A 17,924-nucleotide genomic window follows, 5' to 3' on the forward strand; every position below is an offset into this window, starting at 1 on the left:
TGGGGTCTCAGTCCCCCTCTCAGGGAGATATCTGTACACTGACTGGAATCCCAGTCCCCCTCTCAGGGAGATATCTGTACACTGACTGGGATCTCAGTCCCCCCTCTCAGGGAGATATCTAAACACTGACTGGGATCTCAGTCCCCCCTCTCAGGGAGATATCTGTACACTGATTGGGATCTCAGTCCCCCCTCTCAGGCAGATATCTGTACACTGACTGGGGTCTCAGTCCCCCTCTCAGGGAGATATCTGTACACTGACTGGAATCCCAGTCCCCCTCTCAGGGAGATATCTGTACACTGACTGGAATCCCAGTCCCCCTCTCAGGGAGATATCTGTACACTGATTGGGATCTCAGTCCCCCCTCTCAGGGAGATATCTGTACACTGACTGGGGTCTCAGTCCCCCTCTCAGGGAGATATCTGTACACTGACTGGAATCCCAGTCCCCCTCTCAGGGAGATATCTGTACACTGACTAGAATCCCAGTCCCCCTCTCAGGGAGATATCTGTACACTGACTGGGGTCTCAGACACCTCTCAGGGAGATATCTGTACACTGACTGGGGTCTCAGTCCCCCTCTCAGGCAGATATCTGTACACTGACTAGAATCCCAGTCCCCCTCTCAGGGAGATATCTGTACACTGACTGGGATTTTAGTCCTCCTCTCAGGGAGATATCTGTACACTGACTGGGGTCTCAGTCCCCCTCTCAGGGAGATATCTGTACACTGACTGGGGTCTCAGTCCCCCTCTCAAGGAGATATCTGTACACTGACAGGGGTCTCAGTCCCCCTCTCCGGGAGATATCTGTACACTGACTGGGGTCTCAGTCCCCCTCTCAGGGAGATATCTGTACACTGACTGGGGTCTCAGTCCCCCCTCTCACGGAGATATCTGTACACTGACTGGGATCTCAGTCCCCCCTTTCAGGGAGATATCTAACCACTGACTGGGGTCTCAGTCCCCCTCTCAGGGAGATATCTATACACTGACTGGGGTCTCAGTCCCCCCTCTCACGGAGATATCTGTACGCTGACTGGGATCTCAGTCCCCCCTCTCAGGGAGATATCTAAACACTGACTGGGATCTTAGTCCTCCTCTCAGGGAGATATCTGTACACTGACTGGGGTCTCAGTCCCCCCTCTCAGGGAGATATCTAAACACTGACTGGGATCTCAGTCCCCCTCTCAGGGAGATAACTGTACACTGACTGGGGTCTCAGTCCCCCTCTCAGGGAGATATCTGTACACTGACTGGGGTCTCAGTCCCCCTCTCAGGGAGAAATCTGTACACTGACTGGGGTCTCAGTCCCCCTCTCAGGCAGATATCTGTACACTGACTGGGGTCTCAGTCCCCCTCTCAGGGAGATATCTGTACACTGACTGAGATCTTAGTCTTCCTCTCAGGGAGATATCTGTACACTGACTGGGGTCTCAGTCCCCCTCTCAGGCAGATATCTGTACACTGACTGGGGTCTCAGTCCCCCTCTCCGGGAGATATCTGTACACTGACTGAGATCTTAGTCTTCCTCTCAGGGAGATATCTGTACACTGACTGGGGTCTCAGTCCCCCCTCTCAGGGAGATATCTGTACACTGACTGGGGTCTCAGTCCCCCCTCTCAGGCAGATATCTGTACACTGACTGGGGTCTCAGTCCCCCTCTCAGGGAGATATCTAAACACTGACTGGGATCTCAGTCCCCTCTCGGGGAGATATCTGTACACTGACTGGGGTCTCAGCCCCCCTCTCACGGAGATATCTGTACACTGACTGGGATCTCAGTCCCCCCTCTCAGGGAGATATCTAAACACTGACTGGGATCTCAGTCCCCTCTCGGGGAGATATCTGTACACTGACTGGGGTCTCAGTCCCCCTCTCAGGGAGATATCTGTACACTGACTGGGATCTCAGTCCCCCTCTCAGGGAGATATCTGTACACTGACTGGGGTATCAGTCCCCCTCTCGGGGAGATATCTGTACACTGAATGGGGTCTCAGTCCCCCTCTCGGGGAGATATCTGTACACTGAATGGGGTCTCAGTCCCCCTCTCGGGGAGATATCTGTACACTGAATGGGGTCTCAGTCCCCCTCTCGGGGAGATATCTGTACACTGAATGGGGTCTCGGTCCCCCTCTCGGGGAGATATCTGTACACTGACTGGGATCTCAGTCCCCTCTCGGGGAGATATCTGTACACTGACTGGGATCTCAGTCCCCCTCTCGGGGAGATATCTGTACACTTACTGGGATCAGTCCCCTCTCGGGGAGATATATGTACACTGACTGGAGTCTCAGTCCCCCCTCTCGGGGAGATATCTGTACACTGATTGGGATCTCAGTCCCCCTCTCGGGGAGATATCTGTACACTGACTGGGATCTCAGTCCCCCCTCTCGGGGAGATATCTGTACACTGACTGGGATCTCAGTCCCCCTCTCAGGGAGATATCTGTACACTGACTGGGATTTCAGTCCCCCTCTCCGGGAGATATCTGTACACTGACTGGGATCTCAGTCCCCCTCTCCGGGAGATATCTGTACACTGACTGGGATCTCAGTCCCCCTCTCCGGGAGATATCTGTACACTGACTGGGATCTCAGTCCCCCTCTCCGGGAGATATCTGTACAATGACTGAAGTTCCTGAATTCCTATCTCTGTGATAACCCAATGTCCTGTGGTCTGCTCACCATTGCTGAGTTGGACGGGGCTCCCAGAGGCAGCTGCTTAATGGACACCTCCTGAAAGATAATGACGAACGTCCCACCACGGTCACCTCCAGCTTTCCAACCCGGAATTGAGGCTGACGTCGGGATTGTGGCCCGTCCCGCAAAATTCAGCCTGTTGACTCTCTTTCTCTCTCCACAGACGCTGCCAGACCTGCTGAGTATTTCCAGCACTTTCTGTCGTTATTTCAGATTTTCAGCATCTGTAGTATTTTGTTTTTCTGTTTTCTCCTTTTCTCTGGTGATGATGCTCTCTGTTCGTTTGGCCGTTCTTCCTCTGAGCACCAAAGCAAGTCATTTAAAGAGTAATTTTTTTCTTTACGATGACTCCCGTGGATTTCTCTCTCTCTCAGTTCTTGGAGTTTTCGGCAGGGTTTAACTGAGCCTCAGTGGTGAGGAAGATCCCGGGTATGTTCCTGATTGTGCAGGGCTAAGTGACCTTGGTTTGACTGACAGCGGAGGTGAAATTGGTCTCAGTACTCCAGGATAAGCAATGCAGACTGGCGAGCTTTAACATTCCCCATTACACAAGAATGTACATCATGGGGGACGGGGATGTCCAATTCAACTGCTACTTAACAAACATTCTGCACAGACCATCACCGTGCAGATTAGTCCCTGAGAGAGGGACTTGACAGATACAAGTATATGTGCAAACATCTCTGAGAAATGAACTGAGAGACACCAGTCAGTGTACAGATATCTCCCTGAGACAGAGACTGAGCGACACCAGTCAGTGTACAGATATCTCCCCGAGAAGGGAACTGAGACACCCTGAGAGAGAGGGTGGAGTGAAAGACACCAGTCAGTGTACAGATATCTCCCTGAGAGAGAGGGACTGAGAGACACCAGTCAGTATACCGAGAGCTCCCCGAGAGAGGGGACTGAGAGACACCAGTCAGTGTACAGATATCTCCCTGAGAGAGAGGGACTGAGAGTACAGATATCTTCACTGATCTAAAATGAGAAGAGGGTGGACATTTGGACATTTATTGTTAGGTCTACTGCCCCTGTTCAGGATAAACCAACAGGGACTGTTTGGGCCCAACAGACTGTTTTTCTGTTGTAATTTCTATGATGCCTACCCCAGTAATCAGTAGAAGCTAGCTTTGCTGAGGTGTAACAGATTTTCTTTAACTCTGTGTATTTTGATATTACAGTACCTTTAATCAGAGATCAGTGCATGAGGAGGTGCTGCAACAAATGGTGGATCAGGCAGTGCTGCCACTGGTGGAAAGGATTCGCAGATGTCATCGTCCGTTTGTCTGTAATGAGTGCAGCGGGAACTGCAAACACAAAATGATAATGCCTTGAAGGCGGCTTACTGCGTTTAAATGTAAATTAAAAGCAGCTTGTTTCCCCGCCAAGGCTCTGTGTCACTCTCTTTGGAACACAGATCTACCCAAAAGGTCTCTGAGTCAATTCCCTGGGCTGGGCTGACACTCCTGCCTATGAGTCAGTTCCACTTGAGCTCAAAGTCTAGACTGACAGTGTCAGTGCTGAGGGAGTGCTGCCCTGTCAGAGGTCTGTTAAACTGAGGTCCTGTCTTCCCTCTAAGGTGAATGTAAAAGATCCCATGGCACTATTTTTGAAGAGCAGGTGAGTTCTCCCCGGTGTCCTGGCCAATATTTTTCCCTCAATCAACATCACAAAAAAAGCCGATTATCTGGTCATTCTTACATTGCTGTTTGTGGGAGCTTGCTGTGTGCAGATTGGCTGCTGTGTTTATTGCATATACAACAGTAGTAGCTCAGCTCCTGTCTTCCCAAAGCCTGTCCACCATCTACAAGGCACAAGTCAGGAGTGTGATGGAATACTCTCCACTTGCCTGGATGGGTGCAGCTCCAACAACACTCAAGAAGCTCAACACCATCCAGGACAAAGCAGCCTGCTTGATTGGCATCACATCCACCAACTTAAACATTCACTCCCTCCACCACCTACGCACTGTGGCAGCAGTGTGCACCATCTACAAGATGCACTGCAGCAACTTACCAAGACTCCTTTGACAGCACCTTCCAAACCCGCAACCTCTACCAACTAGAAGGACAAGAGTAGCAGATGCATGGGAACACCACCACCTGCAAGTTCCCCTCCAAGTCACACATCATCCTGACTTGGAACGATATTGTCGTCGCTGGGTCACAATCCTGGAACTCCCTTCCTAACAGCACTGTGGGTGTGCCTACCCCACATGGACTGCAGCGGTTCAAGAAGGCAGCTCACCACCACCTTCTCAAGGGCAATTAGGGATGGGCAATAAATGCTGGCCTTTGCCAGTGATGCCCACATCCTATGAACAAATAAAAGCAGTGACTGCACTTCAAATGTACTTCATTAGCTAGAAACCTGAACTCATGAAAGGAACTGTGTATGTTGACTTTACTGGTCTCAAGCAAGATGGCTGTAGTGGAATACGAATGGGAATTGAAGCTGAGTCTATATAGGTCAGAACCACATCAGATGGTGTCTGCCAGTCCATTGTGGCTTCACTGCTCATTGGAAAGTAGATTGCGTGCAGAAAGTTGTTGTAAACATGTCTCTAGGCAATGTTTAATTATCCTCAATTCTCCCAGTCTTTGATTGGGAAGCTTATCATTTTTCATTGCCTCAATCACAGGCCTCGCATTCCCAACTCCCTTCTCTTAAAAGGTTTATTCCACTCTGTAACAGAGAATCACTCTTGAGAAGCAAACATCAGTTGAGCTCCAATAAAAATAAAACAGGAAGTGCTGGAAATACTCAACAGGTCTGGCAGCATCCGTGGAGAGAGAAACAGAGTTAACGTTTCAGGTCATTGACCTTTCATCAGCCTGATCAAGCACCAGGTCGAAAAATTTAATCTTTTCCTAACTTGCTGCCACTCAGTGTCACCCTGTCAGAGTTGCTGTGGAAGAAAGATTTGCATTTCTATAGCGCCTTTCCATGACCATCGGCCATCCCAAAGCACTTCACAGCCAACGGTACGGCTGGCATTTATAGCCCATCCCATTTGATGTGAGGAGGTGGTGGTGAGTCTTCCTGAAGCTGAGATACACTGGGTGGGAAGGGAGTGGCACTACCAGCAACTCAAGATAGGCAGATACTAAACGGAGTTTACTCGGATTCCTGCCTTTAATGGACGGCATCAGGAAATCTAAGCTTGTCTTTTTCAATTCGCTCGCAAGTTTGATTCTGAACAAGACCCTGAGCAAAAGAAACAGATAAAACACGAGCTGCGGTGTTTCAACATTAAAGCCCACATGCCAGAACCTGGATATCTGATCAGTGTTATCGCCACATCCTGTGTCTCAAGATCTACAGTAACTGAGGTGTGAAAACTACGAAATATCTCATCCTCCGACCTGGTGCCTCTATTTCTAGCTAGAAGATAGGTTCTGTCCACCGCCACAGTGCTCAGTTCAAACTGCATCCTTGCAAAAGTTGTCACCGTCTGGGACCACTTCAATGACAAATGTTGTTGCTACAAGCCCTCATTATCAGCAGCAACCACTCCCAGGTCAGGTATAGAATCACAGAATGATGCAAGCTCAGAAAAGGAGGCCATTCGGCCCATCATGCCAGTGCTGTCTCTTTGAAAGAGCTATCCAATTAGTTCCACTCACCCTGCTCTTTTTCCATTGCCCTTCAGATTTTTTTGCTCCCATCAGGGAAGGCACGTTGTGATGAGGACACAAAGAATCCGCTGAGGGATATCGATAGGTTAAGTGAGTGGGCAAAAATTTGGCAGATGGTGTTCAATGTGGGAAAGTGTGGGGTCATCCACTTTGGTCGGGAGAATAAAAAGGCAGATTATTAATTGGATGGAGAAAGACTACAAAATACTGTGGTACAGAGGGATCTGGGTGTTCCTGTGCATGAAACACAAAAGGTTAGCATTGCAGGTGCAGCAAGTAATTAGGAAGGCAGATGGAATTTTGGCCTTTATTGCTCGGGGGTTAGAGTTTAAAAATAGGGAAGTCCTGTTACAACTGTACAGGGTGTTGGTGAGGCCACACCTGGAGTACTGTGTACAGTTTTGGTCCCCGTATTTGAAGAAAGATATACTGGCATTGGAGGCAGCTCTGAAAAGGTTCACTAGGCTGATTCCTGGGATGAAGGGGTTGTCTTATCAAGAACGGCTAAACAGGTTAGGCCTTTATTCATTGGAGTTTAGAAGAATGAGAGGTGATCTTATAGAAACATATAAGATTTTAAGGGGGCTTGACAGGGTAGATGTTGAGAAGATGTTTCCACTGGTGGGGGAATCTCGAACTAGGGGACATAGTTACAGAATAAGGGGGCACACATTTAAAACTGAGATGCGAAGGAATTTCTTCTCTCAGAGGGTAGTGAATCTCTGGAATTCTCTGCCTCAGAGAGTTGTGGAGGCTAGGTCACTAAGTGTATTTAAGGAGGAGGTAGATAGATTTTTGAAATCTCAGGGAGTCGAGGGTTAGGCAGAGCAGGCCCGAAAGAGAAGTTGAGGATGTGACAGATCAGCCATGATCTTATTGAATGGCAGGGCAGTCTTGAGGGGCTGAATGGCCTACTCCTGCTCCTATTTCTTATGTTCAGGTACTTATCCAATTCCCCTTTGAAAGACTGAATCTGCTTCCACTGGCCTTGTAGGCAGCGCATTCCGGATCACAACAACACACTGTGTTAAATAAAACTCTCCTCATCTCCCCACCACCTCTGGTTCTTTTGCCACTTACCTTAAATCTGTGTCCCTCTGGTTACTGACCCTCCTGTTTCTCCTTATTTACTCGATCAAAACCCTTCCTGATTTTGAACGCCTTTATTAAAATGAAAAAAAAAGACTTGCATTTCTATAGCGCCTTTAATGGCTACTGAACACCTCAAAGTACTTTTGAAATATAGTCACTGTTGTAGGAAGCATGGCAGCCAATTTGTGCACAGCAAGCTCCCACAAACAGCAGCGTGAAATGAACAGATAATCTGTTTTTTTTTCCCGTGATGGCGATTCAGGGATAAATATTGTCCGGGACACAGGGGCTATCTCCCCTGCTCTTCAAAATAGTGGCCATGGAGTTTTTTTACCTCCACCTAAGAGGGCAAATGGGTCCTCAGTTTAATGTCTCATCCGAAAGACAGCACCAGTGACAGTGCAGCACTCCCTCCGTACTGCACTGGAGTATCAGCCTTGATATTTGTGTTCAAGCTTTGGAGTGGCCCTTGATCCTCGAACCTTGCAGCTGAGAGCGCTACCAACTGAGCCACGGCTGGCATGTAGAACTTTGCTTAACTCTCTCTGCTGTATGGAGAACAAGCCCAGCTTCCCATGGTTCGATGTGGAATAAAGCTCCTTGTGCTCTGCAGAAACCTACGAGGAGTTCCTCCAGCTGCAACAATACTGTGACACTTTTCCGGTCTCCACAGTCTTCAGTGTGTATGCTCTCCGAGCGGAGAGGGCAGCCATAATTTGGCACTAAAGGTGCAATCTCAATAAGCACATTTTATGCCAGATCAGTGCCACTGTCAGCCAAACCTGCCAAGAATTGGATTGGCACTGTGCCAACTCCCTTCATGTGAATCTGTAACACAGCAAGAAAAAGGACTTTTCCAGTCTCTTATTCTGGGCTGGATTTGAACTTGGGACCCAGGGAAAGATGTTTCCTTTCAAACCTGTTTCTTACAGTGGCTACACTTCAAAAGTACTTCATTGGCTGTAAGCTGCTTTGGGACATCCTGAGGTCAGAAAGACGTGCTGTATAAATGTGCGTTCTTTCTTTCACCGTCTTCCCAGAATTCATTTGGGCTTTCTGACTCGCCTGTGGTCACGGAGGTAGGAACAGTACATGGAGTGCAAATAGGGAGGCAGGAGGGTACCGGGGAGTGGAAGGAAAGTTCACAGGGTGAAGGGGGGGGGATGGGCGGGTGTGGGGGGGGGGAGGTGGTGGGAGGGGGAAACGGCTCGCACTGAAGTCTGCAAAGAACGTCATCAGGAAGGAACCTCGTTGGCCGTGTTGGGCAAGCTGAAATTTGTCAGGGGTCTGGACAGGGTCACTGACCCTCCAAGATTCTCCTGGTGTCTCCAGGAATTAAAGGTTGATGTGCAGGTCAAGATTGAGAGGAAAAGATTGTGGGGGCGTTAAAAAAAAGTCTTTTTTCTCATTTCTTTTCAAAACATTAGAAAGTTACTGGAAATGGGGAGAGGTTTTGGGGTTAAAACCTCTAGGAATACGGCCAATCTGAGTTGGCAACCCTATGCCTGGTGGGAGAGTATAGTTTGTCCCACATGTCGAATCTGAAGGCTGATCTGACAATCCCATCAGTGAGGTTTAAATAACCAAAACACAAGCACTTTCAGACACTGAAGAGCAAATGGTTTTAATAGCTTTAAGCTTTGGAGGTTTTGGGCTGGGGCTCAGGGACAGACAAGTATTGTGACCCTTGGAAGGGCTAACGTGTACCCCCGCCTGCTCTGTAATTCCCCCACCCCCACCTCCCATAACCTCTTCCATGTTACTGACTTTTCCAGAACTTTCCGAGAAATTCTCCACATTCCTGTGCTGATTTCGGATAGTTCCTTGTTGAGCTCTTGCCAAATGACCCCATGCTGCAGTCATTCTTATCTTCAACAAACACTCCCAGGGGGAATCAGCCTGTTCAGAGACTATATTCCAGAAGAATTGAGAACTATGAATTAAACTCATCATTTAAATAATACGGAGCAGTCAGTCGCTGTGAGAGGCCGAGTATGTCTGCGCATGTTTGCCTTCGTGTCACAAAATAAGAAAGAACTTGCATTTATGGAGTGTAGTTACTGTCGTAATGTAGGAAGCCATGGCAGCCAATTTGTGCACAGCAAGCTCCCACAAACAGTAAGATGATAATGACCAGAGAATCTGAGAGATTAATATTGGCCAGCACCGTAGTCTCATGGGATCTTTTACGCCCACCCAAGAGGCCTGATGGGGCTTTGGTTTAACATCTCATCCACAAGATGGCCTCTCTGACATTGCAGCACTCCCTCAGTACTGCACGAGGTGTGTCAGCCTGGGTTACGTGCTCAAATCTCTGGAGGGCAGCCTAAACATAGTGGCGCAGTGGTTAGCACCGCAGCCTCACAGCTCCAGCAACCCGGGTTCAATTCTGGGTACTGCCTGTGTGGAGTTTGCAAGTTCTCCCTGTGTCTGCGTGGGTTTCCTCCGGGTGCTCCGGTTTCCTCCCACATGCCAAAGACTCGCAGGTTGATAAGTTAATTGGCCATTATAAATTGTCCCTAGTATAGGTAGGTGGTAGGGGAATGTAGGAAGAGGTGGGGATGTGGTAGGAATATGGAGCTAGTGTAGGATTAGTATAAATGGGTGGTTGATGGTCGGCACAGACTCGGTGGGCCGAAGGGCCTGTTTCAGTGCTGTATCTCTAAACTAAAAAAAAACTAAACCTTTAACTTAGCAACGAGCCAGGCCTGGCACCTTAGCTCTTGTTTATGTACAGTACAGACTAGATAGAAAGGAGTGATTCACTCCCGTCTGGAGTTGTGGAGCTTCTGTCGGTCTGTGTCAGCTCCTGTAGATGTATTGTACAAAGCAGTAATTCACTTCTATCTAGCACTGTGATGTTTGTAAGTCTCAGAGTAGCTAGCGTACAGCTCAGACTCAACTCCTCTACGTATATACTGTAAACTGTTGGTCCAAGAGGGGTGAGATTTGATTGTACGGGCTGGATTTAAAGGAGCCATTAACGACGAGATCAGTGGTGGTGGAGGGGCCTGCAGAAGGCTCCGTCCAGATAAGGCCCGCCACGGACCTCGACGCTGGCAGGGCCCGGCCCGCTCCTCCTGGTGGCAGCAAGGTGCCATGGCGGCGCCCCCGACTGCCGCTCGGTGACAGGACCACAGTCACCATATACAAATTAATAAAATTAATGCATTTACATATACTTCCCTCAGATCTTGAGGGCCTGCCACAATCTTCGGCCTGGTGGCCTGCACTCCCGTGCCGAAGGATCCCGCCCGGTGAAACAAGGCACCACACTGGTGGGGGAGCGGAGTGGGGGGAGAAGGTAGGTTTATCAGTGCACGGGTGGGGGAACATGGTCAAATACAGGGATAGGGGGGAAGGATTGTACTTTAAACTTTGTGCAGTTTGGAGGGAAAGGTCAGATGATAAATATAAGTGTTTTGGGGGGGAGAGGGCAAATAGTTAATGTAATTGTTATTGGGGGGCTGGGAGAGGGGCAAATTTATTTAATTTTATTGAATGTATCTTTAAATATTTAAATAAGCTGGTAGGGCTGACAGCCCTTTAAACATGGCCTGCCCCGGTTATTTAAATGAGACGCCGCGCAGGAGTTTGCGGTGGTTCTTTGGCAAGCGCGGACGGTCGGCTATTTTTTTAGATCGGTGGCGGGCTCCTAGAATCAGCCCTATTTTATGTTTTATCAATTCTGCTATGTTCCATACTCCTCTGAACTTTACCCTCTTGTTCTCCTTAGCTACAAGAACACTGTCCGACACATCCTTCCCCATTCTTCCTCTTCACTGTTCAGGTCACGGCTCATCTCCACCTCCAACTCATGCTTTCCCAGGACTGCAAAGCTGCGGAACCTGATCTCGTTTGGCCTTCCCTCCCGCCTGTGATTTGTAGGCCTGATCACTGCAACATGAAACAGGCCTTTCGGCCCAACATGTCTGTGCCAGTGTTTCTGATCCACGCGAGCCTCCTCCTGCTCTATTAATCCCATCTCACCCTATCCACATTTCCGTCTGTTCCTTTCTCCCTCATGTGTTTATCTAGCTTCCCCTTAAATGCATCGATGCTGTTGGAGCGTGTTCCATATTCTCAACACTCTCTGGGTAAAGAGATTTCTCCTGAATTCCCGATTGGATTTATTAATGACATATTCATGGCTCCTAGTTTAGGACTCCCCACAATTGGAAACATCTCTACGTCTACCCTATCGAACCCCACTCCCCCTCTGGTTCTCTGTCCCCTGGTGGTCATCTTCTCAATGGGGCTTTGACCTACACCCTCATGTTTTCATTCCCATCTCCAGTACATCAGATCACTGGGCAGGTGATCTTGGGCCACATCAAGTCAGTTGGCAACAGCAGCGCAGCACTTGGTCTTGAGTTGGTCTTCAACCCCGACTCAGTCACCCATCCCCCTCACCCGATCCTCCTCCCAGACATACGCTCACTCCTTCCCAGACCTCCCTCGATTACCCAGGAATCTCCGGGAGCGGACAACTGATCTCCTGGGCACTCTTGCTGATGCCCTGGGAGGCAAGTACTTCCAGGTCATGCCCGGAAAGAGCAAAAGCCAACTGTTGCAGGTATGGAATCGTCTAGAGTTCTGAGGACTGTTTCCGGCGTTTTCTGTGCTGTCGGTTCCAATGCCTAGCTAACCGTTAGAAAGAAAACATAGGAAATGTATTTGGGCAAACAAAGTCTCAACAAGCCATCAGATGATGGAAGGAGTTGATAGGGTAGTTAAAGAGAAACTATTTTCTCTAGTGGGTGGGGGGGGGGGGAGTCCAGAACAAGGGGGCATAACCTTAAAATGAGAGCCAGGTCATTCAGGGGTGATGTCAGGAAGCATTTCTTCACACAGAGGGTAGTGGAAATCTGGAACGCTCCTCCCCAAAAATGAGTTTGATAGGTTCATGGTCGACAAGGGGATTAATGGCTGCGGAACCAAGACGGTTAAATATTGCCAAACTACGAATCAGCTGTGATCTCATCGAAGGGTGGAACAGGCTTGAGGGGCTGAAGGAGCTAACCCTGTTCCTCATGTTCCTAAAATGGTTCTTCAAAAAATATAACCTTAACAAAGGATCCAAGACTTCCTCAGATCTGCTGACTCATATTTTCCCACTGTAAACAAGAACTAATCTTCGAGGATTTTCATCTGCTTCCCAAGTTTTTTTTTCCTATTAAGCAATGATCTGAGCACGACTGGTGTGTCACGCCTGTGCGATTTGAACAACTTCAGATTTAAATATTTGTGGAAGTCTTTGCTGATGGAAGCAAGGACTTTGGAATCAAATAACGACACAATTCTATCACCGATACTCCCACCCAGAAGGTAAACTCCAGAGTATTTGCCAGGAACTGTGTTTAGACAGACACACATTTGCAGAACTGCTGCTGATGTCATGTGACTAAATATCATGTGAGCGAACCCCCCGGGGTTGGCAGCCTTGCTCAGTGTTTAGTTTCTCTTTGGGGCATTTATCGGCATTTAAGACGCCATATAAATGCAAGTTGTTGTTGGCGTAGCGGGGGTTGGGGGGGATGGGGAACACAGATGCGAGATGATGATTGACATACTGGATGAGCAATGGCAGGAGTGGTTGGTCGCGGGGAATCATGTGATGAAACCTCCAGGAATATGTCCAGTCAGAATCATAGAATGGTTGCAGCACAGACGGAGGACATTCAGCCCATCGTGTCCATGCTGGCCCTCTGCAAGAGCAATGCGCCTAGTCCCACTCTCCCGCCTTTTCCCCGTAGCCCTGCATGTTTTTTCACTTCAGGTAATTGTCCAATTCCCCTTTGAAAGCCACAATTCAATCTGCCTCCACCAGCGGGCGGCACAGTGGCGCAGTGGTTAGCACCGCAGCCTCACAGCTCCAGGGACCCGGGTTCGATTCCGGGTACTGCCTGTGTGGAGTTTGCAAGTTCTCCCTGTGTCTGCGTGGGTTTTCTCCGGGTGCTCTGGTTTCCTCCCACAAGCCAAAAGACTTGCTGGTTGGTAGGTAAATTGGCCATTATAAATTGTCACTAGTATAGGTAGGTGGTAGGGAAATATAGGAACAGGTGGGGATGTTTGGTAGGAATATGGGATTAGTGTAGGATTAGTATAAATGGGTGGTTGATGTTCAGCACAGACGGTGGGCTGAAGGGCCTGTTTCAGTGCTGTATCTCTAATCTAATCTACTCTCAGGCAGTGCATTCCAGATCCTTACCACTCACTGCATAAAAACGTTTTTCCTCATGTCACCATTGTTTCTTTTGCCAATTGCCTTTTATTTTATTTAGAGATACAGCACTGAACAAGTGTCCTTTGGTTCTGGATCCTTCAGCCAATGGGAACAGTTTCTCTCCATCTACTCTGTCCAGACCCCGCATGATTTGGAACACCTCTATCAAATCTCCTCTTAATCTCCTCTTCTCCAAGGAGAACAGCCCCAGCTTCTCCAACCTATCCCCATAAACTGAAGTTCCTCATCCCTGGAAACATTCTCATGAATCTTTTCTGCACCCTCCCTAATGCCTTAACATCCTTCCCAAGTTGTGATGCCCAGAAGTGGACACAATACTCCAGTTGAGGCCGAACCAGTGTTTTATACAGCTTTGTCATAACTTCTTTGTTCTTGTACTGACACTATTTATAAATCCCAGGATTCCGTATGCTTTATTAACTGCTTTCTCAAGCTTCCCTGCAACCTTCAATGATTTGTGCACATAGACCCCCCCCCGCAACCTGTCCTCTTCCTGACAAACCCTTTTTGATTTTGCGGTCAGAATTTGTCTGGAAAGGCTGACTGGAGCAGTTTGAGACTGGTCCGAGAGTGAGACAGATAGCTTGGACAGTCACAGGTTATTGTGTCACTTCAAAGCATGCCTGTCTGAAGTTGCCAGCTCTCGCTGGGATGTGGTTACACAAGTGCAGGGGGCAGCACCATACACAAGTGGCCGCTCTTCACGTGTGACCCTAGGAGGCAAGCATCAGCAGGGTACTTAAAGGTCATTCTCAGGATATGGCCGTCGCTGGCCAGGCCAGCATTTGTTGCCCATCCCTAATTGCCCTTGAGAAGGTGGTGGTGAGCTGCCTTCTTGAACCGCTGCAGTCCATGTGGGTAAGGTACACCCACAGTGCTGTTAGGGAGAGAGTTCCAGGATTTTGATCCAGCCAGGATAAAGGAACATTGGAACAAGAGGAGGCCACTCAGCCCCTTGAGCCTCTCCCCTCATTCAACCAGATCATGGCGGATCTATATCTTAACTCCATCCACCTACCTTGGTTCCATAACCATTTAAAGTCCTTGCCTGACAGAAATCTATCAATCTCAATTTTTGACATTCTCAACTGATCACCAGTCTCAGCAGCTATTTCGGGGGAGAGTGTTCCAGATTTCTCCTCCCCTTTATGTGAAGAAGTGCTTCCTGACATCACCCCTGACCAGCCTGGACTTGTTCCTTGTTCTGGACTCCACCCGCCACCAACACCAGAGGAAATAGTTTCTCTCTGTCTACCCTATCAAACCTTTAATCATCTTAAATGCCTCAATCAGATCACCCATTAATCTTCAGTGCTCGAGGGAATACAAGCCTAGTCTATGCAATCTGTCCTCATAATTGAATCCTTTGACCCCCCCCCAGTATGACTCTGGTGAATCTGCACTGCATCATCTCCGAGGCCGATATGTCCATCCTGCAGAGCATTACCCAGAACCGATTGGTGATATATGTCCAATTCAGGATGTAATGTGACTTGGAGGGGAACTAGAAAGTAATGGCATTCCCATTCACCACAAATCACTAAAAGCAGTGACATAGGTTAAGGCCATTAAAAAAGCAAATAAAACACTGGGGTTCATTTCTAGATGGATGGAACTGAAAAGCAAGGAAGTTATGTTAAACTTGTATAGAACCTCACTTAGACCATACTTTAAGCATCGTGAACAGTTCTGGTCTCCATATTATAGAAAGGTCATAGACGCAGTGAGAAGGTTAGAAACAGATTTACTAGAATGATACCAGCACTAAGAGGTTATACCTATCAGGAAAGATTTAACAGGCTTAGAAAAGAGAAGACTGAGGGGTGACCTGATAGAGGTTTTTAAGATTATGCAAAGGTTTGTTAGGATAGATGTAGAGAAGATGTTTCCACTTGTGGTTAGGCCAAGACCAGGGACCATAAATATAAGACGGTCATTAATAAATCCAATAAGGAATTCAGGAGAACCTTCTTTACCAAGAGAGTTACCTCTATACTTGACTATTCCAATGCACTCTTGGCTGGTTTCCCACATTCTACCCTCCAAAAACTTGAGGTCATCCAAAACTCTGCTGCCCGTGTCTTAACTCACACCAAGTCCCGTTCCCCTATCACCCCTGTGCTCACTGTCCTACATTGGCTCCCAGTCAAGCAACATCTTGATTTTAAAATTCTCATCCCTGTTTTCAAATCCTATGTCCTCGCCCCTCCCTATCTCTGTAATCTCCTCCAGCCCCACAACCTTCTGAGATATCTGTGCTTCTCTAATTCTGGCCTCTTGTGCATCCCCACTTTTAATTGCTGCATCATTAGTGGCTGCGCCTTCAGTTGCCTGGGCCTCAAGCTCTGGAATTCCCTCCCTACACCTCTCCACCTCGCTTTCCTCATTTAAGACATTCCGTAAAACCTACCTCTTTGGCCAACCTTTTGGTCACCTGACCCAATATCACCTTTTGTGGTTCGGTATCATATTTGGTCTTATAATGCTCCTCTGAATGGGATGTTTTATTACATTAACGGCGCTATATAAATAAATATAAGTTATTGACAGTGGCGAGAACATAGGGTGAGATGAAGCAGGGTGAGAGGAGGCTCGTGTGGAGCATACATGCCAGCATGGATCACATGGGCTGAATGGCCTGTTTCTCTGCTGTAAATACTATATACCAAACCTGGGACTTTTCTTGTCTGTTCATATGTTCATACATTAGTTGCAGCCTCAGAAACACATTCACCAGTTGAGATGCCAGGGAACGAAGAGAGGAATATAATCTGACAACAAAAAAATTGCAAGCGTGTTGTTATTAATTTGGAATGGGTGTTGCTGAGTAACACTTACAGGTTTGGTTTTGGAATCTGCTGAACCCTTGCAGTCTGCTGATTTGCGTGTTTGCCTGCCATGCTTTTTGTTTTGGAGAATGAATGGCTCTCTATTCTCTGGGGTCAGGTCTCCTTTCCTCAGAAGCTAATGAGGAATGTAACAGAATGTTAAAAAAAATGGAACGTCACACTGTCGCTTCTACCTAAAGTCACAAACTTTCCCTTTCGGGGTCCTAAAGCCGGTTCTGTATCAGACCCTTGCCTCCTAAAATGTAAAAACTGACCAATCAACGAATTATAAAGCACAGAAAGAGGCTATTTGTCCCACTGTGTCTGTGCCAGCACTTTGAAACCACTCCTCTGCCCTTTCCTCATTGCCCTGAAAAATAAGTATATATTTAATTCCTTTTTTAAAAAAGTTATTGAATCTGCTTCCACCCCCCTTTCAGGCAGAGCACATTTCTAATCACAAGTCGCAGCTTTAAAAAAAAAAGTCTCCCCAGCTCCGCCTCCAGTTTTTTTGCAAATTACCTTAAATCTGTGTCCTCTGCACTGATCCTCCTCCCTTTCCACTCTATTCCTCTCATAACTATGAACACCTCCATTAAATCTCCCCTTAATCTTCTCTGCCCTAAGGAGAACAATCCCACTGAGTTCCAAAGCTGGGCTGTTAGTCGTCAGTCCTCTATCCATTCTCTGGCTCATCAACACTTCTTTGGCTCTCTATTCTTGTGGTATAAGTCCGGACTGCTTAAACCAGGGTTGGCAACCTTCAGAACAAGAGCAGTCATTTTAAAAAAGTAATCAAAAAGGCAATATCTTAAGAGCCCCAATGCTGTTACTCAAACACCAATAATAATGAAAAAACAAGACAGAGACACTTTCATGGGTTTCTATGAAAAGCCTCTTTACTGACATTCATAAACATTCATGTATTAATATCAGTGAAAGAGGGCATTTGACATATTAAAGGTCTTTACAAAAAGGGTAATTGGATGATACGCACTCACAAATACAATGTTAATAAAAGCTTTAAATAAACAAGCCATTTAATTAATTACCATCAACCCCTTCCAGTCTATTGAGATGACTAACCAATATTTACATCAGGGTCACAAACGTAAACATTGACTGATCAAGCTCGGGAGCCACACGGGTCCTTAATGAGCTGCATGCAGCTAGGAAGTTGCACGTTGCTGACCCCCGGCTTAGACCAATCCTTTCTCTATATACACCCATCAGGAAAGAGCTTGCATTTCTACCACACCTTTCTTGGCCTCAAGATGTCCCAAAGCAAGCTCCCACAAACAGCAACACGATCATGATCCAATGTCTTTTAGGGGTCAAGGGATAGATATCGTCCAAGACACTGGGTAGAACTCCCCTGCTCTTCCAATGGTGTCAGGGGATGTTTTTCGTCCATTTGAG

The 17,924-nt window shown here is 47.6% G+C and overlaps 1 protein-coding gene across 3 annotated transcripts in view; it reads left to right on the forward strand.

The window, feature by feature from the left end:
• LOC137353660 (testis-specific serine kinase substrate-like) overlaps nucleotides 1-4,077 on the forward strand; it is a 30,210-nt gene extending 26,133 nt beyond the window's left edge. For all 3 annotated transcript variants that reach the window (XM_068020014.1, XM_068020015.1, XM_068020016.1), the window contains one exon: nucleotides 3,882-4,077. In XM_068020014.1, the coding sequence (XP_067876115.1) occupies nucleotides 3,882-4,035 (154 nt within the window). In that variant the 3' untranslated portion in view covers nucleotides 4,036-4,077. The remainder of the gene's footprint in view (nucleotides 1-3,881) is intronic.
• The last annotated feature ends 13,847 nt before the right edge of the window (nucleotides 4,078-17,924 follow it).

This window comes from Heterodontus francisci, chromosome 41 (genome assembly GCF_036365525.1).
Source record: "Heterodontus francisci isolate sHetFra1 chromosome 41, sHetFra1.hap1, whole genome shotgun sequence".
Taxonomy (NCBI): Eukaryota; Metazoa; Chordata; class Chondrichthyes; order Heterodontiformes; family Heterodontidae; genus Heterodontus; species Heterodontus francisci.